Genomic DNA, 20,351 nt, shown 5'->3' with positions numbered 1-20,351 from the left:
ATAAATCTGCATCATATCTCTATGGCAGGTCACATGCTGTAGCCTTGCTGCATTTAACACCATGTTCCTCTTCTGGGAACATGACAAGGAGCTGCCAGGAAAGCAGTATGATTTATGCTAAGGTCAACTGAATATAGATATAAATTAGATTGGTAGAAACAGCATGTGATGGCTTTGACAACTATATTAAAGCTGTTTCTAAATGGATTAAGCTAGTATTATTACATTAATGAGCATTGGTTTGACCTCTGGCATCTCAAAAGTCATATGTGCTCTATGTGATAATCTACTGCTTATGGAAATGCGGGTCTTGATTCTTGCATGAGGATACTCCTCTAGAAAACGCTTAAAGGGAAACTGACAGCAGCATGACTCACACTAACCTGAATATACAGGTTAATAGTATGGGTGATGTGGTTTAATACGCAGTTCACCTGATAAAAATCTGTTGAGCAGGTCCTTTGTATTAATCCAAATATGCTAATTTGCTTATCTGAGCTTTGGGGCCTTCGCCAGCATTTTTGAGCAATGATTATCCTGCCCGCTCCGGCCGCATAAATATTCCTTCCCCCTTCCTCAGCACATCTGCATGATGTGTGAGACATTACAGACATGACCATCAGGTTTACATCAAGAGCATACCCAGAAGTGTAGGAATATTTATAAAGAGGGCAGTATTATCGCCCAGAGTGGGCTTTGCTCAAACAGTTGGTCAGAAAAGTATTTGGATTAATACAGATTACAAAAGCTGGCAAAATCAGGTAAACTGAGTTTTCAACAGCACCACCTGCACTATTAAAGGGGTATTCCAGGATTTTTTTTATTTGACTACAGGGGCTGTAAAGTAAGTGTAGTTCATAATATAGTGTCTGTACCTGTGTGTGACGGTTTTCTCACAATTCTTATGTGATTTTCACCCCAATATTTATTTTTAACAGCATACAAAATGACTGTTGCCTCAGATTTTTCCCAGGTTGCAATGCGGCTGAGACCTGACTCACTAGTCAGCTGATGACAGGGAGCCTGTCTGCTTCAGTGGGTAGAGTGATCACTCGGTGGGAGAGAGATAAATCTACAACTAATGCAACAGCTGTAGGCACCCTGATTGAAAACCACGGGTCTTTTGAATGGATGCAGCTCATTTATGTTTCAATGGGTGGAGTGGCTGATGTGTGGAAGGGAGGAAAATGGAATTATGGGATTTGTAGGCAAAGAAAAAAACTCAAGGAAATGCCAGTTCACAAAAAGCTAGCCACAGCCTTAGGCTAAGTTTCCACTTGTTTTTTTTTTCTGGCAGTTTTTGAAAAACTGCCACTGCAGTTTTTAAGCCAAAGTCAGAAGAGGATCCATAAGGGAGGAGAAGTATAAGTCCTTCCTTTATATGTCCTATTCCTTTTGAATACACTTCTGGCTTTGGCTCAAAAACTGCAGTGGCAGTTTTCCAAAAACTGCCAGAAAAAAACCCAAGTGGAAGCCTAGCCTTATGGTAATCTCACAACATAGCCATTTAGCCCAAGACAAGCGCAGATCCTTCCAAAGCATGTCCATTACTGTATGGCAGGTACGTACTAAAATCACCTTATGGTGGATAACCCCTTTAACTTGTATATTCAGGTTTGTGTGGGTGATGCTGCTGTCAATGTGATTAGGGTATAACTAGTACACACAGGGCCATACAGTAAATCTGTAAATGGGGTCCTCCAACATGGCTGTTCTGCTAGTTGAGAATGTGCAGCATACATTTCACACAAGACTCTGCATACACATGAATAAGATCCCAAGGCACAAAGTGGCTCACAGATCCAGTCCAAGTCGTCTTTGTCAGAAAGGAGTATCACTCTACTTAAATGGGCACTTTCAGATTCATAAACCTTTTCTATGTTGTACATCTTGGCAAAACTTTAACCTTTGTAATATACGCCATAAGAAAATAGAAAATGTTATCTAGTTTTTATAAAAATAATTTTATAAAAAAGACCCTTACAGCAGTATTTCTCAAGCGCGGTCCTCAAGTACTCCCAACAGGTCATTTTTTCAGGATTTCCTTATTCTTTCACAGGTGATATAATTATAGTCAGTGAATCAGGCATCACCAGAGTTATATCACCTGTGAAAGACTAAGGAAATCCTGAAAACATGACCTGTTGGGGGTACTTGAGGACCGCGCTTGAGAAACACTGCCCTAGAGGTCTCAATACCATCCATAACATAATCCTGTCTGGCTGCAGCATCATCTATGTCCAAGCTCAGGCGCAGGCATGGACAAAGTCCAGTAAGTGAGGGTGAGACTAGCACTCCTCTGTGCTCACTCCTGTCCTATCAGACTGCAGCATGAAAACAGAGAGGAGAGGGTTACTGCCAGCCTCTAGTGATTGGATGAAGAGACCTAGCATTGCAAAGCACACTCGGGGAGGAAGAGGAGTCATGCAGATTATATGTACATAATCAGGATTAGTAACAAATAACATTTAGGTTTTTTTGTGGGATATGACAGGTACTCTTTAAAGGATCACATTACAGACCAGAAGGAGCTGAGCAGATTCATAGCTTTGTAGGAAAAAAAAATGTAAATCTCTGCTTATTCTGGGCTAAGCAGTCAAGTGTGTGGTCCTACTCAGGGATTGACAGTTCTCTCTATGGGGGACATTTATCATTGTTGTCTTTGGTAAGTGAATTTTTTTTGACACATTTATTATACTATCAAGGGTGGTTAATAAATTTGGCGTATATAAGTAAAAATGATAAAGTAATGATAAGTAATACAATAACTTTTCTTACAAAACTTTGTATATCACTCTACCCAATTCCTCCTGCTCTATAACATAATGTTTGCAGATCAGATTGCATTTTAAATGTGACAGGTTCTGTTTAAGAGCAATAACAACAGCAGTACAGTTGTAAATCAATGTAAACCAAGCTAGCAGGTTGCAGAACAAGTGCAGACCACTTTGGCACTACCATGCACTCTGCTGGCACCAAACGCTACCCTTTTATGGCCTCCCATTTCCCCTCCTCTCAGCATCATAGCACAAAATGGACATCACAACACTGAGACTTTGGCATTGGGCTCTGCATCTCTTTCTGCAATTTGCCTTGTGTCCACTGATCGTGGAAAGGGTTGGCAGTGCCACTGGGTAAAACAGACTGTCAGCCATTAGTTATACCAAATATGAAAAACATAATACAAGGTGGTAATTTTATAACATCAGGACTACAAAAAAAAAAACGTCATTAGCAAAAACGTTTTATATCATGTAGAAAATAGCATTAAATGTATCTTTGTAATATACATTGGTTAAAAATATGTTTGTTTGTTTTTTTTGTCTAGACATCTATTGCTTATGTGTCTCTTTGAGGAAACCAAATACAGGAAGTGAGGGTGGACAAGCAGGGCTCTGTACACTGAGGACAAGCAGGGCTCTGTACACTGAGGACAAGCAGGGCTCTGTACACTGAGGACAAGCAGGGCTCTGTACACTGAGGACAAGCAGGGCTCTGTACACTGAGGACAAGCAGGGCTCTGTGCAGTGAGGAGACAAGCAGGGCTCTGTGCACTGAGGACAAGCAGAGCTCTGTGCACTGAGGACAAGCAAGGCTCTGTACACTGAGGACAAGCAGGGCTCTGTGCACTGAGGACAATCAGGGCTCTGTACACTGAGGACAAGCAGAGCTCTGTGCAGTGAGGACAAGCAGGGCTCTGTACACTGAGGACAAGCAGGACTATGTGCACTGAGGACAAGCAGGGCTCTGTACACTGAGGAAAAGCAGGGCTCTGTGCACTGAGGACAAGCAGGACTCTTTGCACTGAGGACAAGCAGGGCTCTGTACACTGAGGACAAGCAGGGCTCTGTACACTGAGGACAAGCAGGGCTCTGTACACTGATGACAAGTAGGTCTCTGTGCAGTGAGGACAAGCAGGGCTCTGTACACTGAGGACAAGCAGGGCTCTGTGCAGTGAGGAGACAAGCAGGGCTCTGTGCAATGAGGAGACAAGCAGGGCTCTGTGCACTGAGGACAAGCAGGGCTCTGTACACTGAGGACAAGCAGGGCCCTGTACACTGAGGACAATCAGGGCTCTGTACACTGAGGACAAGCAGGGCTCTGTACACTGAGGACAAGTAGGTCTCTGTGCAGTGAGGACAAGCAGGGCTCTGTACACTGAGGACAAGCAGGGCTCTGTACACTGAGGACAAGCAGGGCTCTGTGCAGTGAGGAGACAAGCAGGGCTCTGTGCAGTGAGGAGACAAGCAGGGCTCTGTGCACTGAGGACAAGCAGGGCTCTGTACACTGAGGACAAGCAGGGCCCTGTACACTGAGGACAATCAGGGCTCTGTACACTGAGGACAAGCAGGGCTCTGTGCAGTGAGGGAAATCAGGGCTCTGTACACTGAGGACAAGCAGGACTCTGTGCACTGAGGACAAGCAGGGCTCTGTACACTGAGGAAAAGCAGAGCTCTGTGCACTGAGGACAAGCAGGACTCTTTGCACTGAGGACAAGCAGGGCTCTGTGCAGTGAGGACAAGCAGGGCTCTGTACAGTGAGGACAAGCAGGGTTCTGTGCACTGAGGACAAGCAGGGTTCTGTGCACTGAGGACAAGCAGGGTTCTGTGCACTGAGGCTCTGTGACACACCCCTGGCTCACACAGCAGGATGATTGATAAGCCAGGATTCTGCACAGCCCTGCTTGTCCCCCCCCCCCCCCCACTCCCACACACACACACACACACACACACTTCCTGTATTTGGTCTCCTCACAGAGACACACAGGCAATAGCTGCAGGGACAGCATGTTTTCACCCAAAAATATACACATTTTTTAATCACTGTATATTACAAATATACATGTAATGGTTATCTACATTATTTTAAAAGTTTTTGCAAACGACAGGTACACTTTAAGGAAAACACACACCCATTTTAACAAAAAAAATAAAATGAAATAAAAATTCATGTTTTTCATCTCAAACCTCTGTGCTTGTTCTTCAACTTTTTTCTGATTCAAGAGGTTATTTGTACCTTTCATCCATTCACAGCTTTATTATAAATCCAATGTGCAAGATACCATACCCATCAAATATTACTAACGAATTTTGGATTCTCTGTACTTATTCATGTTACGCCGAGCGCTCCGGGTTCCCGCTCCTCCCCGGAGCGCTCGCTTCACCTCCTCCGCTGCAGCGCCCCGGTCACGTCCTCTGACCCGGGGCGCTGCGATCCTGCTGCTAGCCGGGATGCGATTCGCGATGCGGGTAGCGCCCGCTCGCGATGCGCACCCCGGCTCTCCTACCTGACTCGCTCCCCGTCTGTTCTGTCCCGGCGCGCGCGGCCCCGCTCCCTAGGGCGCGCGCGCGCCGGGTCTCTGCGATTTAAAGGGCCACTGCGCCGCTGATTGGCGCAGTGGTTCCAATTAGAGTTATCACCTGTGCACTCCCTATATTACCTCACTTCCCTTGCACTCCCTTGCCGGATCTTGTTGCCTTAGTGCCAGTGAAAGCGTTCCTTGTGTGTCCCTTGCCAGTGTTTCCAGACCTTCTGCCGTTGCCCCTGACTACGATCCTTGCTGCCTGCCCCGACCTTCTGCTACGTCCGACCTTGCTTCTGCCTACTCCCTTGTACCGCGCCTATCTTCAGCAGCAAGAGAGGTGAGCCGTTGCTAGTGGATACGACCTGGTCACTACCGCCGCAGCAAGACCATCCCGCTTTGCGGCGGGCTCTGGTGAAAACCAGTAGTGGCTTAGAACCGGTCCACTAGCACGGTCCACGCCAATCCCTCTCTGGCACAGAGGGTCCACTACCTGCCAGCCGGCATCGTGACAGTAGATCCGGCCATGGATCCCGCTGAAGTTCCTCTGCCAGTTGTCGCTGACCTCACCACGGTGGTCGCCCAGCAGTCACAACAGATTGCGCAACAAGGCCAACAGCTGTCTCAACTGACCGTTATGCTACAACAGTTGCTACCACAGCTTCAGCAGTCATCTCCTCCGCCAGCTCCTGCACCTCCTCCGCAGCGAGTGGCCGCTCCTGGGATACGCTTATCCTTGCCGGATAAGTTTGATGGGGACTCTAAGTTTTGCCGTGGCTTCCTTTCCCAATGTTCCCTGCATCTGGAGATGATGTCGGACCTGTTTCCCACTGAAAGGTCTAAGGTGGCGTTCGTAGTCAGTCTTCTGTCCGGAAAAGCCCTGTCATGGGCCACACCGCTCTGGGACCGCAATGACCCCGTCACTGCCTCAGTACACTCCTTCTTCTCGGAAATCCGAAGTGTCTTTGAGGAACCTGCCCGAGCCTCTTCTGCTGAGACTGCCCTGTTGAACCTGGTCCAGGGTAATTCTTCCGTTGGCGAGTATGCCGTACAATTCCGTACACTTGCTTCAGAATTGTCCTGGAATAATGAGGCCCTCTGCGCGACCTTCAAAAAAGGCCTATCCAGCAACATTAAAGATGTTCTGGCCGCACGAGAAATTCCTGCTAATCTACATGAACTTATTCACCTAGCCACTCGCATTGACATGCGTTTTTCTGAAAGGCGTCAGGAACTCCGCCAAGATATGGACTCTGTTCGCACGAGGCGTTTCGTCTCCTCGGCTCCTCTCTCCTCTGGTCCCCTGCAATCTGTTCCTGTGCCTCCCGCCGTGGAGGCTATGCAGGTCGACCGGTCTCGCCTGACACCTCAAGAGAGGACACGACGCCGTATGGAGAACCTCTGCCTGTACTGTGCTAGTACCGAACACTTCCTGAGGGATTGTCCTATCCGTCCTCCCCGCCTGGAAAGACGTACGCTGACTCCGCACAAAGGTGAGACAGTCCTTGATGTCTACTCTGCTTCTCCACGTCTTACTGTGCCTGTGCGGATGTCTGCTTCTGCCTTCTCCTTCTCTACAGTGGCCTTCTTGGACTCTGGTTCTGCAGGAAATTTTATTTTGGCCTCTCTCGTCAACAGGTTCAACATCCCAGTGACCAGTCTCGCCAGACCCCTCTACATCAATTGTGTAAATAATGAAAGATTGGACTGTACCATACGTTTCCGCACGGAGCCCCTTCTTATGAGCATCGGATCTCATCATGAGAGGATTGAACTTTTGGTCCTCCCCAATTGCACCTCGGAGATTCTCCTTGGACTTCCCTGGCTTCAACTTCATTCCCCAACCCTGGATTGGTCCACTGGGGAGATCAAGAGTTGGGGGTCCTCTTGTTCCAAGAACTGTCTAAAACCGGTTCCCAGTAACCCTTGCCGTAACTCTGTGGTTCCTCCAGTAACCGGTCTCCCCAAGGCCTATATGGACTTCGCGGATGTTTTCTGCAAAAAACAAGCTGAGACTCTACCTCCTCACAGGCCTTATGATTGCCCTATCGACCTCCTCCCGGGTACTACTCCACCCCGGGGCAGAATTTATCCTCTCTCTGCCCCAGAGACTCTTGCCATGTCCGAATACGTCCAGGAGAATCTAAAAAGGGGCTTTATCCGTAAATCCTCCTCTCCTGCCGGAGCCGGATTTTTCTTTGTCTCCAAAAAAGATGGCTCCCTACGTCCTTGCATTGACTACCGCGGTCTTAATAAAATCACGGTTAAGAACCGCTACCCCTTACCCCTCATCTCTGAACTCTTTGATCGCCTCCAAGGTGCCCACATCTTCACTAAATTGGACTTAAGAGGCGCCTATAACCTCATCCGCATCAGAGAGGGGGACGAGTGGAAAACGGCATTTAACACCAGAGATGGACACTTTGAGTATCTGGTCATGCCCTTTGGACTGTGCAATGCCCCTGCCGTCTTCCAAGACTTTGTCAATGAAATTTTTCGTGATCTATTATACTCCTGTGTTGTGGTATATCTGGACGATATCCTAATTTTTTCTGCCAATCTAGAGGAACACCGCCGGCATGTCCGTATGGTTCTTCAGAGACTTCGTGACAACCAACTCTATGCCAAAATTGAGAAATGTCTGTTTGAATGCCAATCTCTTCCTTTTCTAGGATATTTGGTCTCTGGCCAGGGACTACAGATGGATCCAGACAAACTCTCTGCCGTCTTAAATTGGCCACGCCCCTCCGGACTCCGTGCTATCCAACGCTTTTTGGGGTTCGCCAATTATTACAGGCAATTTATTCCACATTTTTCTACCATTGTGGCTCCTATCGTGGCTTTAACCAAGAAAAATGCTGATCCCAAGTCCTGGCCTCCTCAAGCAGAAGACTCCTTTAAACAACTCAAGTCTGCCTTTTCTTCGGCTCCCGTGCTCTCCAGACCTGACCCTTCCAAACCCTTCCTATTGGAGGTTGATGCCTCCTCAGTAGGAGCTGGAGCTGTTCTTCTACAAAAAAATCCTTCCGGGCATGCTGTCACTTGTGGTTTTTTCTCTAGGACCTTCTCTCCAGCGGAGAGGAACTACTCCATCGGGGATCGAGAACTTCTAGCCATTAAATTAGCACTTGAGGAATGGAGGCATCTGCTGGAGGGATCAAGATTTCCTGTTATTATCTACACCGACCACAAGAACCTCTCCTACCTCCAGTCGGCCCAACGGCTGAATCCTCGCCAGGCCCGGTGGTCTCTGTTCTTTGCCCGATTTAATTTTGAGATCCACTTTCGTCCTGCCGATAAGAACATTAGAGCCGATGCTCTCTCTCGTTCCTCGGATGCCTCAGAAGTTGATCTCCCTCCGCAACACATCATTCCACCTGACTGCCTGATCTCCACTTCTCCTGCCTCCATCAGACAGACTCCTCCAGGAAAGACCTTTGTTTCTCCACGCCAACGCCTCGGAATCCTCAAATGGGGTCACTCCTCCCATCTCGCAGGTCATGCGGGCATCAAGAAATCTGTGCAACTCATCTCCCGCTTCTATTGGTGGCCAACTCTGGAGACGGATGTTGGGGACTTTGTGCGAGCCTGCACTATCTGTGCCCGGGATAAGACTCCTCGCCAGAAGCCCGCTGGTTTTCTTCATCCTCTGCCTGTCCCCGAACAGCCTTGGTCTCTGATTGGTATGGATTTTATTACTGATTTACCCCCTTCCCGTGGCAACACCGTTATTTGGGTGGTCGTTGATCGATTCTCCAAAATGGCACATTTCATTCCTCTTCCTGGTCTTCCTTCTGCGCCTCAGTTGGCTAAACAATTTTTTGTACACATTTTTCGTCTTCACGGGTTGCCTACGCAGATTGTCTCGGATAGAGGGGTCCAATTCGTGTCTAAATTCTGGAGAGCTCTCTGTAAACAACTCAAGATTAAATTAAATTTTTCCTCTGCATATCATCCCCAGTCCAATGGACAAGTAGAAAGAATTAACCAGATCCTGGGTGATTATTTGCGACATTTTGTTTCCTCCCGCCAGGATGACTGGGCAGATCTCCTTCCATGGGCCGAATTCTCGTATAACTTCAGGGTCTCTGAATCTTCCTCCAAATCCCCATTTTTCGTGGTGTACGGCCGTCACCCTCTTCCCCCCCTCCCTACCCCCTTGCCCTCTGGTCTGCCCGCTGTGGATGAAATTTCTCGTGACCTTTCCATTATATGGAGAGAGACCCAAAATTCTCTCTTACAGGCTTCTTCACGCATGAAGAGGTTCGCGGATAAGAAAAGAAGAGCTCCCCCCGTTTTTTCCCCTGGAGACAAGGTATGGCTCTCCGCTAAATATGTCCGCTTCCGTGTCCCTAGCTACAAGTTGGGACCACGCTATCTTGGTCCTTTCAAAATTCTGTGTCAAATTAATCCTGTCTCTTATAAACTTCTTCTTCCTCCTTCTCTTCGTATCCCTAATGCCTTTCACGTCTCTCTTCTCAAACCACTCATCCTCAACCGTTTTTCTCCCAAATCTGTTCCTCCCACTCCTGTTTCCGGCTCCTCGGACGTCTTCTCGGTCAAGGAGATTTTGGCTGCCAAAAAGGTCAGAGGAAAAAATTTTTTTTTAGTAGACTGGGAGGGTTGTGGTCCTGAAGAGAGATCCTGGGAACCTGAGGACAACATCCTTGACAAAAGTCTGCTCCTCAGGTTCTCAGGCTCCAAGAAGAGGGGGAGACCCAAGGGGGGGGGTACTGTTACGCCGAGCGCTCCGGGTTCCCGCTCCTCCCCGGAGCGCTCGCTTCACCTCCTCCGCTGCAGCGCCCCGGTCACGTCCTCTGACCCGGGGCGCTGCGATCCTGCTGCTAGCCGGGATGCGATTCGCGATGCGGGTAGCGCCCGCTCGCGATGCGCACCCCGGCTCTCCTACCTGACTCGCTCCCCGTCTGTTCTGTCCCGGCGCGCGCGGCCCCGCTCCCTAGGGCGCGCGCGCGCCGGGTCTCTGCGATTTAAAGGGCCACTGCGCCGCTGATTGGCGCAGTGGTTCCAATTAGAGTTATCACCTGTGCACTCCCTATATTACCTCACTTCCCTTGCACTCCCTTGCCGGATCTTGTTGCCTTAGTGCCAGTGAAAGCGTTCCTTGTGTGTCCCTTGCCAGTGTTTCCAGACCTTCTGCCGTTGCCCCTGACTACGATCCTTGCTGCCTGCCCCGACCTTCTGCTACGTCCGACCTTGCTTCTGCCTACTCCCTTGTACCGCGCCTATCTTCAGCAGCCAGAGAGGTGAGCCGTTGCTAGTGGATACGACCTGGTCACTACCGCCGCAGCAAGACCATCCCGCTTTGCGGCGGGCTCTGGTGAAAACCAGTAGTGGCTTAGAACCGGTCCACTAGCACGGTCCACGCCAATCCCTCTCTGGCACAGAGGGTCCACTACCTGCCAGCCGGCATCGTGACAATTCATACAACTTAAAAGTGTGGTGAGCTGATAAGCTTTTTGCATTTTAAAGAGTGTTTCAGAAAAATGTTGCTAGGTTCATTGGTGCTTAGAGGGGGACCTTCGGGGGATCGGGGCTCCGGACTGCAGGTAGGTATAGCAGTCCAAGACCCCACATCGGTCTCCTGTTCACCCACACTGTAATCCAGTGTATGGGGTTATAGTGCGGGTGAAAGGGTGATCGTTTTCCTTTAAAGATTTTGCATTGGCAACCAGAAGCTACAAGTTATGTCTCTGACTTAAATACAGTATTTTCAGTCAATATCAACAAAACTTAGTCAGCTGCACCTACCTTTATTCCTTTTGTCAATTTCCACAAGTAAAAGATGGCTTAAATCATCTATAACATTAGATTCTTCACTTGGATATAGATTGGAAAGCAGGATTTTAAGAGACTCCTCTGTCAGTGCACTTGAGGTTAGAGTTTGGAAGAACCCTGATAAAGAGTTAAGGGAATATCAAGAATGATTAATTATACATTACTATTTTTGTTAAGAAATATGTTGTTTTCCTTGGTTGAACTTGACAGACATTCCCTATTTGTTGTAATTCTTTAAAGCTTTAAAGAATGATAATGACAAAATATCATGATATGATAGCTCAAGCCACAGTAATATTTAGGAGAGTGACACAGACAGACAGATAGATAGATAGATGTTTGTGTTTACCTTGATGGTGATACCCTATATTATTTTTTTTATACAACTGTTTATTTAAAGTTTTTGTTTTACATAATTTTATTAAACACAACATATGACCTAAACCTCAAAATATCAGGAATAAAATAAACAAAGAAAAGGAAATAACAAAGGTATATAGCAAGGTTTCAAGGTTCATTTTAAATAAACATTTTACACCTATGTCTAGAAACCTTTGGAGAAGAATAAAAATTGCTTATCAAGTGACAAGGGTTTGACCACCAGGTGGCAGCGACAACTAAGGTACAGCAAAGGCGAAAAAGTAAAAAGTTTAACGTTGACATTTCTTTGAATGGATGACTGACCTTAGTCTGGCAGGTATCATGAATAGAGGCAGAAAATTCAGTGTATAGAAATGGAGGTGAGACAGTTCATTAGTATGCACTGAAAGCTATAATGTGTTTGTGGATGTGCATTTATAGAGCTGGGACTTGCTGCCATCGGCTGATATTTTGGAGACTCGTATGCTCCCTGTTTACATTAATCCATTACTCAATATGACATTACCGTAATTTGGTCAATATACACTTTATTTCACCCTTCAGCTTCACAGAACAAAAGCTCAGTCACATTTTCTGAATTGTAAATTCAGTCAGGAATGAAGCTTAAAGGGGTACTCCGGTGGAAGAGTAGAAGAAAATTCATGTAGCAAACATATGCCTCTCTGGACAGTTCCTAAAATGGACAGAGGTGTCAGCAGAGAGCACTGTGGTCATGATGTCAGCAGAGAGTTCTGTGTTCCAAAAAGAAAGGAATTTCCTCTGTAGTATTCAGCAGCTAATAAGTACTAGAAGGATTAAGATTTTTTAATTGAAGTAATTTACAAATCTGTTTAACTTTCTGGCACCAGTTGATTTAAAAAAAAAAAAAGTTTTCCACCGGAGTACCCCTTTAACCCCTTAACCCCTTAAGGACTCAGGGTTTTTCAGTTTTTGCACTTTCGTTTTTTCCTCCTTACCTTTTAAAAATCATAACCCTTTAAATTTTCCACCTAAAAATCCATATTATGGCTTCTTTTTTGCGTCACCAATTCTACTTGGCAGTGACATTAGTCATTTTACCCAAAAATTCACGGCGAAACGGAAAAAAAAAAGAATTGTGCGACAAAATTAAAGAAAAAACGCCATTTTGTAACTTTTGGGGGCTTCCGTTTCTACGCAGTGCACATTTCGGTAAAAATGACACCTTATCATTATTCTGTAGGTCCATACGATTAAAATGATGCCCTACTTATATAGGTTTGATTTTGTCGTACTTCTGGAAAAAATCATAACTACATGCAGGAAAATTTATATGTTTAAAAATGTCATCTTCTGACCCCTATAACTCTTTTTTTTTTCCACGTACAGGGCGGTATGAGGACTCATTTTTTGCGTCGTGATCTGAAGTTTTTATTGGTACAATTTTTGTTTTGATCTGACTTTTTGATCACTTTTTATTCATCTTTTAATGGTATAAAAAGTGACCAAAAATAAGCTTTTTTGGACTTTGGAATTTTTTTGCGCGTACGCCATTGACCGTGCGGTTTAATTAATGTTATATTTTTTATAGTTTGGACATTTACGCACGCGGCGATACCACATAAGTTTATTTTTTTATTTATTTACACTGTTTTATTTTTTTTTATGAAAAAAGGGGTGATTCAAACTTTTATTAGGGAAGGGGTTAAATGACCTTTATTAACACTTTTTTTTTACTTTTTTTTTTGCAGTGTTATAGGTCCCATAGGGACCTGTAACACTGCACACACTGATCTTTTACACAGATCACAGGCGTGTATTAACACGCCTGTGATCAGTGTTATCGGCGCTTGACTGCTCCTGCCTGGATCTCGGGCACGGAGCAGTCATTCGTCGATCGGACACCGAGGAGGCAGGTAAGGGCCCTCCCGGTGTCCTGTAAGCTGTTCGGGACGCCGCAATTTCACCGAGGCGGTCCCGAAAAATGCATGGAGCACTGTGTAACGAAACCCCTGCATAACTTGGAATCACCATCATATTTAGAGGGTAATGGTAGACATAGCTGGGAGCCAGACCACACTACAGGAGCTGGAGGAGGGAGTGTGAGAGGTTGCGGGTGCTACTGCTGTTGCAAGGCCAAAAGCTGTAGTACCATAGCAGACAGTTGGGTAAGTTGCCTGCACCTGTCATGCCATTAGTTGAGACTGACATACCGCAATGGAGGGAAGAGCCGCGACTTCAGGCAGGGGTACCTCAGAGGGATCCATGGCCGGATCTTACTGTAACACTCACATTTCAGAAGACAGGAACTCTGGTGGATGTGGATCCACTGGACCTGTGTGGCAGATGACTCGGACCGTACCAGGGAGCGGAGTCTAAGGTCGCTACCCCTGGCAAGGCTCGACCACACAGGCGGCTGAGGAGATGCGAGGCACAGGAGGGATAAGGCAGCTCGTAGTCAGGATAGCAGAAGGTCAAGGCAGGCAGGCACAGTAGTGTAGTCAGGACGTAGCAGGGGGTCAGTGGCAGGGGGCAGAGAAGCAAGGTCAAGTCACAGAGCAAAGGATCAGATACACGGCAAGACAATACTCAAGAATCCTTTCTCTCAGGCAACAAAGATCCGGCAAGGAAGTGAGGAGGGTGGAGGAATTTATCAATGAGCCACAGGTGAATTACACTGAGTGCACTGGCCCTTTAAATCTTAAAGCTCCAGTGCGCGTGCGCCCTAGGGGACTGGGATGGGGACACACCAGGTGAGTGACGGACTGGGGCAAGAGCAGGTAACGGGACTATGCGCTCACGGTCAGCGTGTGCAGCCGGAGCGCATAACGTAACACTGACAGTTTTCCTTTAAGCGCAACAATAATACAAAATTATGTAATCATTGGTATCATTTTAATCGTATTGACCCACAGAATAAAGGACACTTCTTTTTTTACCGTAAATTATACGGTGTGAAAACAAACCCTTCCAAAATTAGCAAAATTGCGGTTTTCTTTTCCCAACACAAATAGTATTTTTTTTGTTGCGCCATACATTTTATGGTAAAATGAGTGATGTCATTACAAAGGACAACTGGTCACCCAAAAAACAAGCCCTCATACTAGCCTGTGGATGAAAATATAAAAGAGGTACAATTTTTTTAAGGCGAGGAGGAAAAAGGAAAATGCAAAAATAAAATTGGCCTGGTCCTTAACTCCTTAAGGACTTAGGAAGTACCTGTACGTCCTGAGCCCAATCCCGGTGTTAAAAACGGGGTCACGCTGTGACCCCGCATCACACCTTGACCCCGCATCACACCGGGTTGCATCACCCTGGGCTAACAGCGTGCTGCACCGATCGTTGTGCCGCGCTGTTAACCCTTCAGACGCGGCGATCAAAAAAATAAGCCCTCATACCGCCCCATACGCAGAAAAATAAAAAAGTTATAGGGGTCAGAAGATGACAATTTTATACGTATACATTTCCGTGCATGTAGTTATGATTTTTTCCAGAAGTACGATAAAATCAAATCTATATAAGTAGGGTATCATTTTAATCGTACGGACCTACAGAATAAAGATCAGGTGTCATTTTTACTGAAAAATATACTGCATAGAAACGGAAGCCCCCAAAAGTTACAAAATGGCGTTTTTTCTTCAATTTCGTTGCACAATTATTTTTTTTTTCGTTTCGCTGTAGACTTTTGGGTAAAATAACTGATGTCACTGCAAAGTAGAATTGGTGGCCCAAAAAATAAGCCATCATATGGATTTTTAGGTGCAAAATTGAAAGGATTATGATTTTTAAAAGGTGAGGAGGAAAAAACGAAAGTGCAAAAACCGAAAACCCCTCAGTCCTTAAGGGGTTAAGGTCAAAATGTGCTTGGTCCTTAACCCCTTAACGACGAAGGACGTAAATGTACGTCCTGGTGACGTGGTACTTAACGCATCAGGACATACATTTACGTCCTAAGCATAACCGAGGGCATCGGAGCGTTGCGCCGGATCATGCGCGGCAGGTCCCGGCTGTTGATCGCAGCCAGGGACCCGCCGGTAATGGCGGACACCCGCAATCCCGCGGATGTCCGCCATTAACCCCTCAGATGCTGTGATCAATACAGATCACGACATCTGCAGCATCGCGGTCACTTAAATGGATGATCGCATCACCCGCAGCGCTGCCGCGGTGATCCGATCATCCAGCACGGCAGACGGAGGACCCCTCACCTGCCTCCGCTACATCCGGGAGTCTTCTGCTCTGATCTGCCTTCCCGCAGACCAGAGCAGAAGATGACCGATAACCCTGATCAGTGCTATGTCCTATACATAGCACTGAACAGGATTAGCAATCGAATGATTGCTATAAATAGTCCCCTATGGGGACTATTAAAGTGTAAAAATAAAAGTAAAAGTAAAAAAAATGTGAAAAATCCCCTCCCCCAATAAAAACGTAAATTGTCCCATTTTCCCTATTTCACCCCCAAAAAGTGTTAAAAAATATTTTATATACATATTTGGTATCACCGCGTGCGTAAATATCTGAACTATTAAAATAAAATGTTAATGATACCGTACGGTGAACGGCGTGAACTTAAAAAAAAAAAGTCCAAAATAGCTGCTTTTTTTATAACATTTTATTCCCCCAAAAATTAATAAAAAATACATACATAGTAACATAGATCATGAGGTTGAAAAAAGACCAGAGTCCATCAAGTTCAACCTATATCCCTACTGAGTCCCTACTGAGTTGATCCAGAGGAAGGCAAAAAAAAACTCATACTAGAGGTAAAAATTCCTTCCTGACTCCAAATATGGCAGTCAGAATAAATCCCTGGATCAACGTTCTGTCCCTATAAATCTAGTATAAAAAGTTTTATAAATCTAATATATTTAATCTAGTATTAAAAGTTTTATATAAGCAAATATGGTATCAATAAAAAGTACAGATCATGGCACAAAAAATTAGCCTTCATACCGCCGCTTATACGGAAAAATGAAAAAGTTATGGGTCTTCAAAATAGGGGGATTTTAAACGTACTAATTTGGTTAAAAAGTTTGTGATTTTTTTAAGCGCAACAGTAATAGAAAAGTAAGTTATCATGGGTATCATTTTAATCGTACTGACCCAAAGAATAAAGAACAGGTGTCATTTTTACCGTAAATTGTACGGCGTGAAAACAAAACCTTCCAAAATTAGCAAAATTGCGGTTTTCTTTTTAATTTCCCCACACAAATAGTATTTTTTTGGTTGCGCGATACATTTTATGGTAAACTGAGTTATGGCATTACAACGGACAACTGGTCGTGTAAAAAACAAGCCCTCATACTAGTCTGTGGATGTTTGCTAGACAGTACCTAAAATCTAGTTCTGTCCAACTGGGTTTATGATTGGAAGGTATGGCAAATGGTGATGGGGACATTTGTCGATGGTACTCAATGGTCATCTGTGATTGGCACACTAAAATTGGTACAATTGCTGAAATGTGGTTGACACACTGTTGACCTTCAGATGTTGGAACGTATTTGTTTACACAGGAGAACTTGTGTGGTCAGCAGTGCTCTGGTCACCTCACAGGCCTCTGTACATGTCCCAATTCTGCATTTTCCACAGTTGACACCGTGCTCCCTCCACTTCCACAAGCTAGACAGGGCCTTGTAAGTATGCCACCTGAAGGAGAGTCTCTTTAGAACTTAGCTCTGTTAATCAATCCTATTATGGCCCCATGTGTTTCTGACCAAGTACCATGACAACACGGCACCAAAACAGGTTTGAAATGAATAGGTTGTGAGGTATGCCCAAGGCGATGAGATTAACCAGGGCTGGGCCCACTCTATTTTAGAGTTCTGAAACAGTGTCAGGTACTGTCTACAGTCTACAAGTCAGAATGGGTTGCTATCAATTCCAAGACAGTCACAATACAGCACAGTGCAAGCCACTACAAGTCGCTGCAAGGCAAAAGCTTCCCCGTGGTTACTCTGAAATTTCCCAGTTCTGATCTGCTCTGTCAAGGATTTAACATAATTCCTGCCTCAGTAAAGACAGTTTTTAATAACCCTGCTTCTATGGTCATTATTGTCCTCAGCTCTTGGCCCAGGAGAATTGTCTAAACCTTGGAACGTGGTTGTTAACAGTACCCGGGCGTCACAAACTGTACATTGCACCATCCTTTAAACAGTTGGCCACCACAATTACACCTACACCTGTGTTAATGATCACAAAACTAATTAGTCTGTGTTCAAATGTTGCGGTAGAAACAAAAACACAGTAAAAATGCAGCAATACCACATTAAAACCACAAGGTGTGAACACAGCCTTATACCCATGCATGTGGAGCATAAATAGTTTCTAACCGTGACTTGCAGGCTGTAATTAGCAGTCATTCCAATGAGTGGGCTTAACAGAAATTGACATTGAGAAGTACCTAAAGATAATGAAGCATTATGATATCTAGTTTACATAACTAATCATTTGACCCTAAGCTGAGTCTGCCTTAATATTACTGTGTCTGCTTTCTGTTCAGTACAGACAAGTAGGCTTATACTCAATGAATGCTCTTTAAAGTATTTAATCTTTCTAAAAATATTACTGCTAAAGCACCCAAAAGGTTGTATTGCCCTTTTGACAGAAACTGAGTGCAAATCTTAAGCATTGCCATGCTATGTTGACATGACTCCAAATTGAATATGGGTATTATTGCTTTATAGTGCATAATACATTCAGTAACTGCAGGTGCAGGATGTAGTATGATGCAATTCTGAACACTAGTGGCATATTGGATCCATGAAAGTCAATGATCTCTCATTGCCATAAGTCATTAAAGTATCCAGCCATGTAGAATAATCAAAAGGCTGTTGGTGCAGCAGAAATCACATTCCTCTATTCATATTTGAATAAACAGAAACCTGAATGACTTGAGACCTCGTAGAGAAATTGCCATGTGCAATTGGAAAATTATGCCTGTCGATCAGTTTGTCGAGATTTGGAACCATTGGTCTCACAAGGCTATTTAGGCCCATTACATTAAAAACTATTTTAACCTTATTAATTGAAATGCTTCTTACGAAGCCACTCCTTCGTTGCCCGGGTGTTTAGTTTGGGATCATTGTCATGCTGAAAAACCCAGCCACGTTTCATCTTCAATGCCCTTGCTGATGGAAGGAGATTTTTACTCAAAATCTCACGATACATGGCCCAATTCATTCTTTCCTTTACATGGAACAGTTGTTCTGGTCCCTTGGCAGAAAAACAGCCACAAAGCATGATGTTTCCACCCCCATGCTTCACTGTAGGTATGGTGTTATTTGGATGTAACTCAGCATTCTTTCTCCTCCAAACACGACGAGTTGAGTTTTTACCAAAAAGTTCCACTTTGGTTCCATCTGACCATATGACATTTTCTTCTGGATCATCCAAATGCTCTCTAGCAAACTTCAGTTGGGCCCGGACATGTACTGGCTTAAGCAGGGGGACATGTGATTTTATGGATTTTTTTCCCTCATTATATTTCTCATAGTTGAGGTATACCCATGATGAAAATTACAGGCCTCTCATCTTTTTAAGTGGGAGAACTTGCACAATTGGTGACTGACTAAGTACTTTTTTGCCCCACTGTACATATATATATATATATATATATATATATATATATATATATTATTATTATAAAACAATCCTATCCTTTTACACATAAACATCAAAGTTATAATCTTCTACTGTAGATATGGATTTTCTTCGACTTAGTCCATGTGGCGTTGGCATGTGGAGACTAAGGCTACATTCATACTACGGAATTCCCAAACACAGAAATTCTGGTGCAGCAGCCTCCCATTGTCTTCAATGGGATCCTGCTGCAACATGCACACCTGCATAATTTCTAATTCTGGATTTAGTCTAAAGAATTTTTGTATTTTCATTTTTCATCCTTGCTTTTTAAAATGGGGACATGTTTTATGCAGGATCAATTGTACTTTGTAATGACATTAATTTTTCCACAAAATCTACGGTAAAACAAAAAAGGTTATTTGTGGTGTAAAATGTAAATAAAAAAGCAATTTGTTTTTATGCAGTACACTTTACGGTTAAAAACGACATGGTATGTTTAATTTGTAGGAAAAGGATACAACAGTACCCAATTTATAAAGGTTTTGTTTTATTTTTCTACTTTAAAAAAAAAAAATTGTAAAAAATTAGGATGCTTAATATTATTATTTTCTGACACATATAACTGTTTTATTTTTCTGTACAGGAGGCTATATGAGGGCTATTTTTTTACCAAGATCTGTAGTTTTTATTGGTACCATTGTTGTTTTGATGGGACTTTTTGATAGCTCTTTATTTATTTTTTTTAGGTAAAGTAAGTGACCAAAAATCAGCATTCAAAAATGTTTTTTTTTTCACATTTATGCCATTCACCGTGCAGTATAACCAACACATTTTAAGTTTAGTTAGGTGGCGATACAAAAAAATGTTACAATTATTTTTTTTTTTTTATATAAATCATTGGACCAGCCTCCCATAGACTTGCATTAAAGGGGTTCTTCAGTGCTTACACATCGTATCCCCTATCCAAAGGATAGGGGATGAGATGCCTGATCGCGGCTATCACGCCCCCTCCCGTAGGCTTGCATTGAGGGGCGGAGCGTGACGTCACACGAGGGCGGAAGCGTGACGTCACATGCCGCCGGCCCTATAGTTGCTCGTAATCAGACCCGGAGCGAACACGCTTCGGGGACTGATTACAAACTGGGTGCCACATGCATGATCGCGGGCGTCCCCATCTGCGGGACTCCCGCGATCAGGCATCTTATCCCCTGTCCTTTGGATAGGGGATAAGATGTGTAAGCACCGGAGAACCCCTTTAAGGTTGCGTAGCCGTGACATCACAATCCTCCGGCCCCTGCATCGCCAGTCATCAGGCACAGAACGAAGCTTG

The 20,351-nt window shown here is 44.7% G+C and overlaps 1 protein-coding gene across 5 annotated transcripts in view; it reads right to left on the bottom strand.

The window, feature by feature from the left end:
* LOC130366974 (uncharacterized) overlaps positions 1–20,351 on the bottom strand; it is a 306,433-nt gene that overhangs the window by 18,324 nt on the left and 267,758 nt on the right. For 4 of the 5 annotated variants that reach the window (XM_056569362.1, XM_056569366.1, XM_056569375.1 and 1 more), the window contains one exon: positions 11,072–11,215. The exons of the other annotated variant lie outside the window; for it this stretch is intronic. In XM_056569362.1, coding sequence (XP_056425337.1) covers positions 11,072–11,215 — 144 coding nt within the window. The remainder of the gene's footprint in view (positions 1–11,071; positions 11,216–20,351) is intronic. 5 annotated transcript variants of the gene reach the window in all.

This window comes from Hyla sarda, chromosome 1 (assembly GCF_029499605.1).
Source record: "Hyla sarda isolate aHylSar1 chromosome 1, aHylSar1.hap1, whole genome shotgun sequence".
Taxonomy (NCBI): domain Eukaryota; kingdom Metazoa; phylum Chordata; class Amphibia; order Anura; family Hylidae; genus Hyla; species Hyla sarda.
Note: the sequence above shows the minus strand (reverse complement) of the source record. Positions and strands in the feature narration are given on the sequence as shown.